The 16383-nt window shown below is 45.2% G+C and overlaps 1 protein-coding gene and 1 pseudogene across 1 annotated transcript; both read left to right on the top strand.

The window, feature by feature from the left end:
- Positions 1-333: 333 nt before the first annotated feature.
- Positions 334-1279, top strand: LOC129496703 (folate receptor alpha-like; annotated as a pseudogene).
- Positions 1280-2082: 803 nt separating this feature from the next.
- On the top strand, positions 2083-15838 carry PLET1 (placenta expressed transcript 1). Its single transcript, XM_055304907.1, has 4 exons — positions 2083-2767; positions 7460-7661; positions 10003-10064; positions 12269-15838. The coding sequence occupies exons 1-4, from the start codon at positions 2587-2589 to the stop codon at positions 12508-12510; spliced, it is 687 nt and encodes a 228-aa protein (XP_055160882.1). The 5' UTR covers positions 2083-2586; the 3' UTR covers positions 12511-15838.
- Positions 15839-16383: the final 545 nt, after the last annotated feature.

Raw genomic sequence — 16383 nt, 5'->3', positions numbered from 1 at the left:
ATTGATTGGGAGGTTTTCCTGTGTACTGACCAGTTTCCTGTTCCTTTGCATGTCTTGTAATCTTTTGTTGAAACTGGACATTTAAAAAATACAATGTAGTCATTCTGGATGTGCAATACCTCTCCTTCCCAGGTTTTATTGTAGTTTCTGTTGGTTATTATTGTTTGCTGCGGCGGCTGCTGCTGCTGCTGCTATTGTCTGTTTAGTGACTTTTATAAATTAATTCTAAAGGATAAAGCCAGAAGAGAGGCCTGAGGGGGTCTGATGGCCCTTCACCTGCTGAAGTCTTCTGAGGCTTTAACCCTCCCTGCCTGTCACAGGATTCAAGCCACTAAACCTCAGCTGTGCCCTGGAGGAGGTCAAGGGGAACTGTAGAGTGGAGCAGAAGCCTGAGCCAGACCAGAAACCACTTCCTCTCCCAGACCACAGCTCTTCTTTCAGAGACTGACATGGCCCAGCTGGTGACTACGCAGATGCTGTTCCTCCTGGTGGGGGTGGCCGTAATACGGACAGCGTGGCCCAGAACTGAGCTTATCAATGTCTGTATGGACGCCAAGCACCACAAGGAAAAGCCAAGCCCAGAGGACAAGCTGCATAAGCAGTGCAGCCCCTGGAAGAAGAATTCCTGCTGCTTCACCAACACCAGCCAGGAAGCCCATAAGGATATTTCCTACCTGTACAGATTCAACTGGAACCATTGCAAATCAATGCCTGCAAAAAGGACTTCATCCAGGACACCTGCCTATATGAGTGTTCCCCCAACCTGGGGCTCTGGATTCAGGAGGTGAACCCAGGGCTGGCACAAGGAGCATATCCTGCACATGCCCCTGTGCAGAGAGGCCTGCGAGCAATGGTGGCAGGACTGCTGCACCTCCTACACCAGCAAGAGCAACTGGCAAAAGGGCTGGAACTAGACCTCAGGGTATAACCAGTGTTCAGAGAGAGCTGCCTGCCATCCCTTCCATTTCTACTTCCCCACATCTACTGCTCTGTGCAGTGAAATCTGGAGTCACTCCTACAAAGTCAGCAACTACAGCTGAGGGAGTGGCCGCTGCATCCAGATGTGGTTCGACCCGGCCCAGGGCAACCCCAACGAGGAAGTGGCGAGGTTCTATGCTGGGGCCATGAGTGAGGCTGGGCACTGTGTGCTTGGGCCTCTCCTGCTCCGCCTGGCCCTGATGCTGCTCTGGCTACTTAGCTGAGCTCCTTTTATCTCCTGATACCTGCACAGCCCCGCTCTGTTTGGGCCCTACAGCTCCTAGCTATTTACTCATGTTCGTTGGCCAGGGATGGAGCTCTGAGAGTTGAATAAACCAGGCACCCACCATGAAAAAAAAATAATAATAATTCTAAAGAAGTCTATCTTCTTTACCATGTGTGGAGCACTGAAGGCTCTGCTGAGTCCACTTGGTAGTCAGCTAATAAAACCTGAGAATTCAGATTTATAGGCAATTTCCAGACACGTCACATAGTGACAATCCTCTGGAAATGAGGCTTTTTGGAGCGCTCCAAGACCATTCTGACCCCTTCCCTTGGCTGCTAGTTTGCCAGTCTGCATGGCTCCTATAGTGGCAAGGCTGTTGGTTTCTAAGGCTAGTGCAGAGGTGTAGTGAGAGGGGTGTAAATAAGCCAAGTTACAGTGCCACCATGCTCATTGTGTTCAATGAGATTCAGCCATTTTTCTTTAAAAAATGCTTGTCAGATTTTTGTAAACCTTTGCTTAATTTCCAGAGTTCTGAAAAAGTTGATTTTGACTATTTTTGTTCTCATTGCTTTTCTGGAGGAGGAGATTTTTCAGAGGTCCTTGTTCTACCATTCTGTATGTGCTTCTCTTGAAGAAACATTTATAAATATCATCTTGATTCAATTCTCCATTGTTTTGGTTTCCTTTCTACTCACATAATACTCCTTCAGTGAGTAAATCATAAAAATCAGAGGAGAGATACAAGAAAACATATTTTCTAATTCTTTAAGTAGTTTCCTTGTACTATGGTGCTATGGAAGAATGTGTCAAGAGCAAGGTGGATCAAAGCTGTTTATTTCCAAAAAATAAACATAAATCCAAAGGCACAGTCTTCCTACATTTTATGCTAGTCACAAAAGAAACTGGGATTGGAGACATGTTCAATAAAGGAGAGCTAGAAAAGGATATGTAATATTCCAAGAAAATAGAGCTTTTATGCCTAAATTCCCTACAGGGAGTAGTGTGGTGCTTCTAAATTGGCCGAGTATGTGATTACTCAACTCTGAATTTCACTTTGCCAGCACTAAGCCTTTTATCAACAGCTTTCTTCAAATAGCAGATGCTGAGATGAATGAGATGCAAAATAGAACCATGATCAGTACCTTCCCCTTCTTGAGCAAAACTGGAATTGTAAAGGGTCATGCTGACAAGTACCATGAGATTCACTCCTGGGTGATATCCTGCGCCAAATTCCAGACACCAGTTCATTTTAGGGAGGAGTGGGAAGGAGATTTGCATGTATGACTTCACACAGACGCTCCAGCCCTGGAGCATATAAACAGCTGCAGAGTCACAGGTATTACCCAGTACCGGGCCCAGCAGTTTCCAAATAGGTCAAGACCATGGCAGTCCTTAGCTCCACACTGCTGCCACTCAGGCTGTTTCTATGCTTTGGACTGTTGTGTTCTTCGGCCAGCTCTGCAGATGACATTGACAGCTGCATGCTCTTCAGTGAAGTCACCACCACTGACCAAGGCATCATGGCCAATTCAGATGTCTACGAAAGCAACACAAACTACACAGGTGAGGAGAAACCATTCTTTGTTGTCCTTTGTCTTCTGAGGGGAGTTAACTAGAATTTCAGAGCACTCCCCCTCCACTCCTGCTCTCAATCATACAAAACATATGTTTTTGACCCAGATGGGAAATGGAGATAGAAACAAAAGAAGGGAATATGTGTGAGAGAGTTGGCTGGGTGGAACTGTTTCTGCTCTGTTCTCTGTGCAAATCTGAGCTGGGAGTCATTAAATCCTGATACCCAGGTTAACTGAGCCCCAGTAAGAGCACACCTGCGGCAAATTCTCACACTTAAATAAAGTGGGCATTTTTATTGTTTTCAGGGATAATAAGTCCACCAAAGTGTGTGGTCTGTTCACATCCATGTGATAAAACAATGCCACCATGGATGATGGTATGTTGCACAACACGGGGAGGCACTGTTTGCCTTTAGTGTGTGGGTGGAAACTCTAGTGAGCTAGGGAGGGAAAGTGTTCCTCTCACACCTTGTTTATGAGCAGCCCTGCAGCTGAGAGAAGTTAGGTGGCAGCTCAGGGTTCCCCTGCTAATAAGGGGCAGAGCTAGCTCCTAAATCTCGGTCTTTTCTTCCCAATCCAAGGCTTTTCTTCGAAGTGCCTCGGAACATTTTACGAATATCCCATTTGGGATCAGCCACACCTGTAAGTCAAGACAGGTGCTTTCTGATTACTTTCATAATAACATTTAATATGATTACATATATTCATGCATTTAGATCTCGTGATAACCTGTTAGGCAGATAACATACCATGGTTATTCCAGTTTCACAGATGAGAAAACAGAGGTAGAAGTGCTAGTCACTTGCTCAGGTCACAGAGTTCCTTACAGGATGGAGCTGGGATATGAACCAGAGCTGTCTAGTTTCAGATACCTGGCCCATAGATACTCTATGCCCCTCACTTATGGTAATGGGAGCTGAGACTCCTTACTACGTGCTGGATGCGGTTCTCTGGGTAAATGCTATTGTTTTCTCAAATGAGAACTGCAGCATAAGGGAGTTAAAGTTCTACCCAGGCCATAGTGGGTAGCATTGTTAGTATCTGAACCTAAGTAACAGCTGAGATTTGTCCAGCTCTGTTCAGCCAGGCTGTCTAGCTTCAAAGCCTGCTGTCTCACTACTGTGTCATCTTGTTCTCCTAGAGCACCAGGGTGATGTCCACACCCATGAACCACAGATTCCAGACTTGGGGCAGGAGAACAACTATTGTCTGTTTTCACACACTTGTCCCAGCTTGTCCTTCTTTCTTTTCTTCATGGGGTCTGTCACTAAGGGCTTCAGTTGTAACTTGGGTCATTGTATCCCACCCACTTCCACAGGCAGTGGGTCTTGTCCTACCAAGACAGGGAGGATAACCTTATAATTCAAGACGAGGACAGAAAAGCATAGGTGTGATCTCGCACACAAAGAAGGACCTGGGGGTCGTCAGAGGGACTGCTACAAAAGAGATCACAGACTTGGGACGTAAGATAACATAACACAAGGTGAGGGATTTTGCTGTTGAAATGGAAGGAAAAGAAACCCATCTTGTGAAGATGCTGTGGGGGAGATATGTAGAATGGGGGCCTTCTGAAAGTAGCAAGATAGGAGAATGAACAGTCAAGAGAGGATCCATAAGACCCCTTGAAAGGCAACATGCTGGGTGAGGGGAAAATCAAACATTTACAGAGGGGTTGGGTAGAGTAGAGAGAAAGGGAAAGGAGGAGGAGACCAACTCTGGTTCATTGAATGCCTACTTCGTGCCAGGCACTTCTTCAAACTTCATCTGACTTCATCTCAGAACAGAAATGTGCTAAAGCTCTATGATAAACTGAATCACTGTGTGAGTGATTTGAGAGTCAAAATCCTACGCTCACGGAGATGTGAAGTGCCAGACTCCACACCTAGGATTATATTACATAACAGGCTTCATGATTGCCTCGTGAAGCAATCACGAGGGACTCGAGATCCCAATCACTGGGACTCGAGACTTTTGGAGAGACTGGGTAAAGACCCACAGAAACCAACTGCTTCTCTTTATTTTGATTTTGAATTTTTTTTTAATTTCAGGGCTTGTGTCTACATTGGTAAGTCATGCATAAATGGTTTGGCACATTCCACGGCACAAGTGCAGCTCAGGCAGGATCTTAGAAGAGGTTCCCTGGGTCTGTCTTGATATCAGTGAAAGAAACCCAGGACGCAGTGACATTTATATTAAGATTGTGCTGGGCAAGCATCTGCCTCCGTGGGCAAGATGGCTATAACCTGCTTGCCTTTTTCTTGAACCTTCATCTTTAAGGGCATTGTATAATACTGTATAATACACAACTTTTTAAATTAATCCGTGAGTAGTTATTTAGTGCCTTCCAGATCTCCAGTGTTTGGCTGGCCACATATTGACATGGATGAAACCACAGTATATAGTACAGATAGAATGAGTACTCAACTCTACAATAACAAATGTAAATGTTTCAGGAGTGAGAGGAAGGGAGGCTAAACTGGCCCAGAGGTGGAACATAGGCAGGGTCCTGGAGAGCAAGCAGGGATGGAATGTGTGATAAGGCAGGGTTCCAGACATGAAAAAGGCCACGGACTGGCTGGTGTGGGCCAGGTACATCTGCAGAACCAGAGGAGGGCTGGCTGCCCCTAGAGCAGAAGTGCGAAAAGCGCGGTCAGTTAGGCTAGGAGGGTCATAAAAGCCATGTGTTGGGTACTATAATCAACAGAAATGAACAAAGCAGAAATGTCTAGATTATTTAGAAAGACAGGCACTTTGAAAGTTCTGGAGTACTGTGTCCTGATGGAAATGCTGTGCATGGAATCTGATCTGGCTATGTCCTGAAGAGAGAAGGTAGAGGCCAGAAATCCAAGTGACAGATGCCTAGGAGGGAAAAGAGGAAGCTGGAATCCAGAAGGCAAGAAGGAGAGAAGAAATGGCGAGACAAGAGTTTGCCCGTGGGAGGACTGACAGACTTGGTGCTCTCTGCAGGACAGCACCACTGAGCACCATCCATCTCACCGTTGTGCACACATCTAGAACTGTCAGCTTCTCACTGGGCAAGTCAGGGCCAGTGGGGTTTGGCTCAGCCTACCTTGATTTGGACAAACAGAACAGAAATGTTTTGTGCTAAAAAATAAATAGATAAATAACAGTCGCAATTCATCTGACACCCATCATGTGTTAAAGTCTTACACTCTTCTCTGTGCTCCTCCAGGAATGCTGTAAGATAAGGTAGTGTGATCTCCTTATAATGAGGGATGTCATCATCCCCAGACCTAGGACCAGACCTGCTGCAGAGTGGGCATTAGATATACACTTGTGGAGTGAGTAATGAACAATAAGGAAACAAAGGCTGAGGGATGAAATGACCTCTCCTAAGTGGGAGAGCTAAAATTCTTATTTAGAACTGGCTGATCCGGGGATCCCTGGGTGGCGCAGCGGTTTGGCGCCTGCCTTTGGCCCAGGGCGCGATCCTGGAGACCCGGGATCGAATCCCATATCGGGCTCCTGGTGCATGGAGCCTGCTTCTCCCTCTGCCTATGTCTCTGCCTCTCTCTCTCTCTCTCTCTCTCTCTCTGTGACTATCATAAATAAATAAATTTTAAAAAAATTAAAAAAAAAAAGAACTGGCTGATCCTACTGTGCTACCTGCTCGATTTTCTTTGCTTTGTAAAAAGAAGTCTTTGAATGAATTTTGGGTGGCTGACAGGGCCCTGGAGAATAACCCTTTAGTGCTGAGAAATTCTTCCAGAAGGGATCTTCTAAGGAAGGAAATGGACAGACTGAATGAAGTGTCCTCTTGAAGTTCCCTCTGTGTTACACATCAGAATACTGGAATCAGCCAGTGTGAGTGAGGTCCCTGTGACCATACCCTAGGCTAAGTCAGCAGGAAGACTCACCTGACTGGGGAAGGTCAGGAAGCCCTAGGATTATATGACAGGTACTGAGGCTCAGAGACCCCACCCACTCCCTCATGCTCAACAACAGAGGCCAAGGGCATCAATGTTTCTGGGACCAGGAAATGGACTCTGCTTTGACTTGGCACTATTGGTCCCTTTATGTCATGACACACTTCTCGGGGGGCCCACTTGATCCTTTCCCATGCATTGAGCCCACCTCTTCCCATACTCTACTCCCCCTGAGAGAAGGGCAGAACAGGCTGTCCCCTTCATCTGGCAGACAGGAACCTGGCTCTGGAGGTTAAGAGCCAGCCAGGATCTCACCCGTGTGACACAACAAAACCAGGGCAGGCGCACATGTCTTCTTTTGTTTACCTTTTACTGGAGAAAATTTGGAGAACACAAAAATGCACAAGGCAGAAAATAAAAATAATGGATAATCCCACTACCAAGAAATCACCATAGTAAGATCTTATACTTCCTTCCAGACTTTTTTCTTCAACTTCATTTAAAATGGGATACAATGCCCAGAGCATGATCCTAGAGACCCAGAATCAAGTCCCACGTTGGGCTCCCTGCATGAAGCCTGCTTCTCCCTCTACCTGTGTCTCTGCCTCTCTGTGTGTGTGTGTCTCTAATGAATAAATAAATAAAATCTTTAATAAAATAAAATAAAATAAAATGGGATACTATATGTATAATGCTATTGGTAACTTCCTTTTTCACACTGATGTTTGATTTCACTATCCTCATCCTGTCTGACTGCACAGATGGCTGATTGGTTCCTTACCCTTTCCTCCTAGTGTGGGTTCCCGTGAATGCCAACATCACCTCTGTGGTCCTGCAAGCAGTGGATGCGAACAACAACTCAGTAGGCCTCTGGGAAAAAGTAGATGAGCTTTGCAACAACAGTGTCCTGTATCACCTGGAAAACCCGAGTGACGAGCTCTTCACAGCAAGCTGGGTATCTCCTAACTCCACGAACATAACCACAATCACGCTACAGTAAGAATCTATCTCTATGTGATTTACTTTGGGCTTTTACAACTGCAGATGGGGTTTATGCAGTTTCACACTGACCTTGGACAACTCAAAACACCCTAGACATGATGTAGAGAATTTAGTAGCTGAATTCCTTTTCTGCCTCATTATTCTCTGTCCTACCTTCTACCTACAGGAGTTCACACACATGCACAAACCCCCAGGCAGACTCATCATAGACAGAAAGCTCTGGTCACAGCTGTACAGTGGTTAAAGCCAAACAAGCAAAGAAACAAATGAAAACAAAACTTATTTGGGGAAAGAGACTTCAGGATAGGACCAGGCTCAATTCTGAATACAATGTGGGCAAGTGGGAATTATAGCCAAGAAGCAGGGTGGGAGTCACTGAGAGGAGACAGTTAAGGCCTTATAAGGGGGATTCTGGCTAAACTGACCTAACAGGATTCTTGCAGATAGCAGGCCAGGGCCCTCAGGTATTCCCTGGGAGTGGTAGAGGAGGAAGGAGTAGGTATTCAGGGTAAAGGGTGGAAGGTACTTGCTCAACTGACTTAGCAGGGTTCCTACTAAAACTGTATTTTACAAGCAAGTGCACAGATAGGCTTGAGAGGGTTCTAGAGCCTGACAAAAGTTTGATTAAGCAAAGATCTTTGTCACTAGCCATGCTGCTTGCTTCAAATTCTGGAGAATCATTTTTTAAAATACAGATTCATTTTGGAAATGCCAAGTGTGATGATTGTGTCATAAAACTGGCTTCCTAGTGTCATACAAAATGGACATGCTCAGATTGTGAGGTGAAGCCACCTGGGGGCTTGCAAAAGACGTTCCTCTCAGCTAGCAATGTTATCCAGGTTACTTCAGGTGTCCATGTTGAGAGGCCCTCACACTTTCAGACTGCCGCTTTGTACTGAAAGGGCAGGTCAAGCCATGTACCCTGGTCGTGTCCCCTGGGTCTCTGTGGACACTGGTGGTGATGATGCTATCAAGCCATCCTGCCTTCTCCTGCCAAACCCAGGGCCTGGTTGGACATAGCTGGCCCTAGAGAGGTAATTTTGCCCACAGTGACTTCGGAAAGTGGAAATCTAAGGGAGCTGCTACATTCCAGGCTCAGGAGGACAGTAGCCTCTTCGAAGCCAGCAAAAACTAGTCAGGGCAACGACTTTGCTTTCTCTTACCTCATTAAACCCTTCACACTCCATGCTACAACAGATAAAAGGCCCAACTGTGACAACCTGCCACAGAAACAGCACATTCCCACCCACAGTGCAGTCTCCAGACCTCTCTTAAACTGCACTGGCCTCTCTGGTTTGGTCCCCATGCCTGAGAGGAAAGGGGAGCAGCACGTACAATGGGAGAACAGAGAGCAGGGAGCTCACTGTGCTGGGGGGGCGGGGGGGCAATGGGATGTGAAGAGGCTCCTGCCCACAGGGCTCCACAGTGAGTTTTGGGTAGGCAGGGCCTCTATGGAAATAATTGCAGATGTTGAACATCACTCCTCAAGAAAGCATTCCCTAAAACCCAGGTCAAGTTCCAGCTTCCTTTTTTCACTCTCATAGCTTCCACTGCTTTGTCATAACACATATCACAATTGGGATCTAATTATTTAGATATTTTGTTATTCCTTGTTTATTGATTGTTTTGTTTCAAGTCTGTCTCTCTGAAGAGACGGTAAAGTGCCACAAGGGTGAGAACCCTGCCTGTCTCCTCCACCCATGTCCCCTCGGCACCAAGCACGGTGACTGACACGTGGCTGGAGCACTCTCATTAGTCAACTGTTCAAAGTGTGAACAAGAGACTGAAATAATAACAGAGCCACTGATCTAAGAACAGCACAACAAGCTGTACAGATTGTTTAATGAACATTAAGCACCTCCTATGCATCAGGCATTGCTGACAACAGAACCTGTCCTCCTGCCGTGGCAGGACTGGCTCACAGCAAGGCAGTGCAGTTGAGGGGCATGTCTCTCTAATGGAGCTCCATCTGGGTTAATGACAACAGGGAGACATGGCTTCACAGAGGCCACTGTTGAGTATATAGGCAGATGGGACCAGGCCGGAGACAATGGGTGGAATTGGCTTGAACAGTGACCAGGTGTGCATGCCAGCCTGTGGGGAGTTCAGGTGCTGAAGATGGTGGGGGGGTGGGTGATGGACAAGAGCTTGACTGGAGCAAGACCACGGAGGATCTTAGTCAAGACAATATTGACCAGATCAGCAATGATCTGTTGATTATGCTTGAGAGAACACTAAGGTGGGGATCCTCTGGGAAGGCAGAAAAGGGAGCTAGACTTGGGAGTTCCACAGCTGAGAGCCTCACCATTATCTCTCATTGATTTACTCTCCACAGAGCCTTCACTATTAATTTCTATGATGTGGCTACATTTTCTTCTCTGCAACTAGAAAGAAAAGGTAAGTTCCTCTGTGGCCTATTTACACATTTCCGTCAGCCTGGAAAATTACTTGATGAGGGTCCCAGAAGAATCTTCTAATCATGTGTTATCCAGATGTCAGTTGAGTTTCCTTATACCTGAGACCTACAGAAGACAGCTCGACCCTTTATCCTACACCCTGTAGGAAACAAAAGCCATTCCCAAGATTTTTTGCCAATTCCTAGGGGCCTCTAATTCTCACAGCCACCTGCAGCTCCAGACTCCTGCTGCCTCGGGAGCCGTTATGTCCAATACCACAGGGATGGATAAAAGAGTCAGCCCTTTAATTTCCACAAAGAATTCCCATTCGCACAAAGCCTTCCTAGGTATAGCAGACTCTAACCAAGGGGCTCAAGGGGAAGAGGGGGAGATTTGCACAAAGAAGCCTTGATAGTGTAGAAATGCTCATAGTTTCCTTAGTTCTCAGAGTAGCCTTGGCCACCACCACTACCACAAGGGATTTCCACTGACCTTTCATAAGTTGTCGTCCCCAACTTCCAATTATCCTGAAGTTCCTTGTCCTTCTCCTCCCTTCTCTGTCGTCTTCCTTCTCTCTTGCCTCCTTCTAGGGAGCTGAAACAAATTCAAGAAACTGAGGTCCAGGAAAGACAGGTAACTCGTCTGAAACCACAAAAAAAGTAAATGGAGAAACTAGGACTCATAGCCCACATCTTACACTTTCCTCTCACTTTTCTTAGACTTACATCAAAATTATAAAGGCAATCATTTTTAAATATTCATTTATTTACTTGAGGGGGGAGGAGAGAGAGAGAGAGAGTAGGAGAGTAGGAATAGGGGCAGAAGGGTAGACAGAGAAGCTGACTCCCCACTCAGCAGGGAAGCCTGAAGCAGGACTCGATCCTAGGACCCTGAGATCATGACATGAGCCAAAGGGAGACACGTAACCAACTAGGCCACCCAGGTGCCCCAATAATCTTTCATTCTTAATGAAGTTTTTAAATACAAAGTTCAATCAAGAACAAGAAACATTGGTCTTTCTCAATGTCCAGATAACAGATCTTCCTTGGGAGCCCCCCAGTACTGAAATACGTGCAGCATGCTGCCCATCTTCCTGCTGGCCATACACTGCAAATATAGCCACAAGAGATATCTATTTTCAACAATAAATTTTAAAGTTTTTCTGCCTAAGGAAACTATTACATGAATGCCTTCATGGCTTCCTTGGTGGTTTCCCTCTGTGAAAAGACAGGGGTGTTATATTCTTCCTGAAGGACATTTTCAAGATGAATACTCATGTAAATGCTAAGAAAGAAAAAAAAAAATGTTTGTTTCCGATCAGGATTCCTTAGGTCCACACTAATAAAATCCAGTTTAAAAAAAAAAAAAAGGAAGGAAGGAAGGAGTTGTGTTCAGACTCTGTGGCTCAGTGAGATACTGGTGAAACATCTGCCCTGGGAACACTAAATGAGTTAAAACAATGCCTCGCAACTGGTAGGCACCCTCCCGCCAGGGTAGAGTGCCTGGGCCTGACCAAATCATGGGACTTCTCTCTCCTCTTTCCATATAGTTCTCTTTGATCCACATACTATTGGAGGCATCATAACAAAGCTCCAGTTTTTCCAGGATCAGCCCCTGGCCTGGTTCTCTCCAACTCTCTGCAAGGCAACCTCAGAAAACCAAAGGATGGTCAGACCCCTGCACAGGACAATAAGCAGTGCCTCTGAAACCATAGAAAGAGATTCAGGGGTCTGGATGGGGCCTCCATTCACCTGCTTTAGAGTGGGGGTAGCTGTCCTCAGGTCTGGATGATATCTAGTTCTTATCAACTTTGTGTGCAACCTTTGAAATTAGTAAGGAAAAAAACTGTGCCATTCTGGATCATATTTGCACTGATTGATCTAATATAACATTAAGGACATGAAGACATTTGAGGACAGACTACCCACCCAATAATAAATTCAGTAGTTGTATAAACTCCTTCTCCCCATAGGATTGTATAGACCTTAAGGGTAGAGAGTGTTTCTTATTTGTTTTTTCTTCCTTGACATTCTGTACTCCCTAGTTTTCCTCCTCTTTTACATATACTTGGCCACTGAGACGTGTTGACTGAAGTTTGCTCATGAATTTCTGGCTCTGGCCTTTTGTCAGATTAGCCTCCTTTCTCTAGTGTCTCCCCCTCCAAAAGAGGTCCTAATGCCATTGTGGTTTTTTTTTTTTTTCCAGGCACAACCACCTCCCAGATCTCAACAACCAGGACAACCTCACATCCAACCCCAACAACAAAACATATCTCCACAACAACAACCCCACACTCAACCCCAATAACAAAACACATCTCCACAACCAAGACAACCCCACACCCGATCCCAAGAACAACCAACTTGGCCAACAGAACCTTCCTCTGCCCCATCACAAGTGCCATTCAGATCCTCCTAGTCTTTCTCACCAGCAAACTCCTCTCCTAGAAGGAAGCTAGGAGAATAATTGGTCCTGCGCCCACTGCATCCTCCTACGTTCAGTCTCAAGCCAGTGCTCTGATAGGTGTGCAAATGAAGACTCTACATTCTCAAATGTACAACTCTACTGCCACTGCTTTGGACCAAAATAGAGACCTGGAGGTCACTTGGTGGAGAGGGTAGCTAGTCCACTCACTGGTGGGCTCAGGGCATACAGATGTTCAACTGGATCTCTCAGAACATTAATTAGCCTTTTTGTTAACTACTTAGACCTGGTCTGGGTGTAACCCAGAATTCCGACTCTTGGTATCACAAGCTGACAGCCAATTCCATGGCCAGTGTAAACTTTTGTTCACTGTCAAATATTCCTCTACACCTGAGTCTCTGAGGGATAAAAAAAAAAAAAAACAACCTTTCTTCACTTTCAAGATGACCTCAGATTTCTGACCAACCCCACTCAGGCTACACAGACCTTCTGTGTTTCATGTCACCCAACAAGGGAAGGAAAAAATGATTAGCCTTGATGTTATTGGTCATACCAGTAGTATGTGAAGGGCTAGACAACAGGAATGTACCATGTCTGAGCAACCAACCATAGGGAAATATTATGGTATAAATACATTATTTCCTATTTTTTACCAAATAAGCTATACTTCAAACAAGAATAATGAATGTGTTAAATTCAAGTATGTCTTTAATGAATGATTACTCTAACCTAAAGTACAACCTGGTGTCTAATTTTATTCATGTATGTGAACCTTTAAAAAAATTAAAAGAATAGTGGGAGTGTATATTTTCAAAGCCAGATCTAAGGGTAGAGTTTTACCAATTTTACTTTTCCTCAGTATAAACTGGTCATTTTTCCCCTAATGGTAATTCTCACTAAGAAATGGGCAAAATATTTAGAGCACTCATAATACAATGTAAAACTAACAGAAAAGTGTGAGATTTCCAGTAATATCCTGGTAACAGTTTTATTTTAATAATTATGCTGAATTCCAGGATGCCAACATCCAGGAACGAGTCTTCTTTGGGGGCAGGTTCTGTCAACTTCTTCTTCCCTGTGAATAGGCCACACTTTCCTACGTGCAGGTCTTTAATTTTTGTTAAGAACTGGATGTGTTAAAGGTTATAACATGGTGGTTCTGGCAATCGGGCTCAGCCTCCTCTCCAGGACACGCTGCTGCTTGTTGCTTTACTTTTCTCAACTATTTCGTACAGACTGCATTCCTTGTTGAGTGTGGTCATTGACATCGCTTTTCTGTTATCTCAGTAGCAAGCCAGCTACCTGACAGATTTTCTTAAATTTCAAAATTTAGCAGCTTCTTTCTTCATTAAGCATTCCTCTAATAGCTGGAAGTTTTCTTTTCTTAGATCCTAGACCGCTGAGAAAGTTCACTCTGACAGTCTTTACCAGCTTAAAGGTTGCTGCGGTGGAGCAACAGATTCCTGGAGCTCCTCATCCTGCCATTTTCTATGACATCATTTGGTAGCTGTTATTAGTACTGCCAGGCACTGTGCTAAGCGCTTTGAGTGCATCATCCCATTTAATCGTCAGGACAATCCTAGAAGATATAGCTGTTTTACAGATGAGGACACTCAGGCAGAGACAGAGAAATCATTTGTCCAGAGTTGCTTAGTAAGTGGTGAGGCTGGGTTGACCAGGCTCTGACCAGGCTCTGACCACTTCAGAGCCTGCAGCATTAACCAGGATGCCTGAAGGGCCCCCTGCGTGGCTTCTGCATCTCCCAGCATCCCCCAGGAAAACCTGCCCCCCAGGGTCCTATGATAAGGACAGGGTACAGGTGTTACTCATGGACACAAGCTCCAGCAGTGCTCCTCCACACCCACTCCCTGCTGCCACCTCTGAGATAAGCTGCAGTGAGCCCTGACCCAAAAGCAAGGGACAAGCTTCATATTTATCCATCATAGCTCAGCCTGGCTACATCTCAGGTTCAGTGTAGAAGTTGGGACAACTATTGGGGACTCAGTAAAAACACTCTCAAGCTGGAAACTTTGAGACTCAAAGAAATCTGGGGAGCTGAATGCAGACAATGCAGCACAGAGGCAGTTACACAAGGCCATTGGATTCACAGGCAGGGAACATATGAAGTTCCAGCTCTGCTGCTCAGAAAGAAGGGGGACCTTCTGCCCCGGTTTCTCATCTGTTCCATACAGGGTTGGTCTAGGTGGCATCTGAGCCCTCTTGTGGGTGGCTCTCCATTTTGATTTCTCTGTCACATCCACACCTAGTTCTCAAAGTTGAGTCAGAAGTGGTAAGGCAGTGTGGCTCGATGCCATGTGTGATTGATGGGCAGAGGCTGCTGGGAGCCCTGTGGAGGAAGACGTGAAAGCCAGGCTCAGAGAGTGTCTGGGCGCCAGGATGGCTTAGTCAGTTTAGTGTCTGCCTTCAGCTCAGGTTATGATCTCAGGTCCTGGGATCGAGCCCCACATTAGGCTCCCTGCTCAGTGGGGAGTCTTCGTCTCCTTCCCCCGCCAACTCATGCTTTCTCTCTCTCTCATTCTCTCTCTCAAATAAATAAATCTTAAAGAAAAAAAGAAAAAAGAAACAGTGTCGTATTCAACAATGTTATCTCCCCTGGGCTCAGGAGGCCACACTGAAGTGGCAGGGCTTCCTGGTATCTGCCGTCCTTGCTCTTTCTTGAGAGAATCCAGTGAGCGGCCAGCAGAACCAGAGTAAAGGGATAGATGAGTATGGACATTCACCATCTAGGAACAGGCTAATCCTGATCCTCACTGATGAGAAGGTGACCAACCACAAGGAAAACAGACATATAGGATCTTCAAGGAAACCCACAGGGCTGCACCTGGTGCAGAGAAGAAAGAGGTGAACAAAAGATGGACTATTTCCACTCCCACACTCACTTACCCAACCTTGTTCTTCCACTTTTACATTTTCTTGTTTGTGGCTTCATGTTTTGTGAAATTCAACGTGGGCTTATCCTGAGTTGGAAACAGCAACTGTCCATCCGTTGAAGGGAAGTGAGCTTCTGTGCTGAGGAAGTAGGAAAGGAAACTGCTGTCTTCCAAATCCTGGTACCTTGAAGACCTTCACACAGCAGGAGGAGTCCGAACCCAGCTAGTGGTCCAGCTATCACACCGACCGTGCAGAACAGGGAAAACGTTCACAACAGGCAGAACACGCAGATGTCATCTTACTATCTATCAACCTCCACATTAGTTTTGAAAATAAATGTTTAAAAATATTAATAATGAAGTAAAAAAAACTTTATTATTTCACACAAGGGGCAGTTTGGCAATTGTCTTAGAAAATAAACTCTGGAAAAAAAAAAAGAAAATAAACTCTGAAGCCAGACCACCTGAGTTTAATTCATTTAATTTTACCCTTTATTAGTTGTGGGACCTTGTACACATTACTTACCTTCTGTGTGACTCAGTTTCTCCATCTGTAAATTAGGGAGAAATATAGTAGCTACCCACAGGCCCTTGTGGAGATTAAGTCAGTTAATACATATAAAGCATGTGGAACACTACCTGGCACAAAGTAAGCATATATAATTATCTAATGCCTAAAAAGGCATCACAAATGATATACTGATGTGTAAGAAAGCCACGTATTGTGCCCATATAAATATTTGCAAATAAAATGGTACCTATTACAAGGATTACAAGTACTAACATGTAACTCTTTTTTTTATATATATATTTTATTTATCCATGAGAGACACACAGAAAGAGGCAGTGACATAGGCAGAAGGAGAAGGCGGCTCCCTGCAAGGAGCTCAATGCAGGATTCAATCCCAGGACCCCAGGATCACATCCTGAGCCAAAGGCAGATGCTCAACTACTGAGCTACCCAGGTGCCCCACTAGGTCCCCCACTAACGTGTAACTCTTACAA

This window comes from Nyctereutes procyonoides, unplaced genomic scaffold, assembly GCF_905146905.1.
Source record: "Nyctereutes procyonoides isolate TBG_1078 unplaced genomic scaffold, NYPRO_anot_genome, whole genome shotgun sequence".
Lineage (NCBI taxonomy): Eukaryota > Metazoa > Chordata > Mammalia > Carnivora > Canidae > Nyctereutes > Nyctereutes procyonoides.
Note: the sequence above shows the minus strand (reverse complement) of the source record. Positions and strands in the feature narration are given on the sequence as shown.

Coding starts and splice junctions, on each gene's coding strand:
- PLET1 (XM_055304907.1), top strand. CDS start 2,587: ATGGCAGTCCTTAGCTCCACACTGCTGCCACTCAGGCTGTTTCTATGC. Junction 7,662..10,002: donor ATAACCACAATCACGCTACA/GTAAGAATCTAT, acceptor TACTCTCCACAG/AGCCTTCACTATTAATTTCT. Junction 10,065..12,268: donor TCTGCAACTAGAAAGAAAAG/GTAAGTTCCTCT, acceptor TTTTTTTTCCAG/GCACAACCACCTCCCAGATC.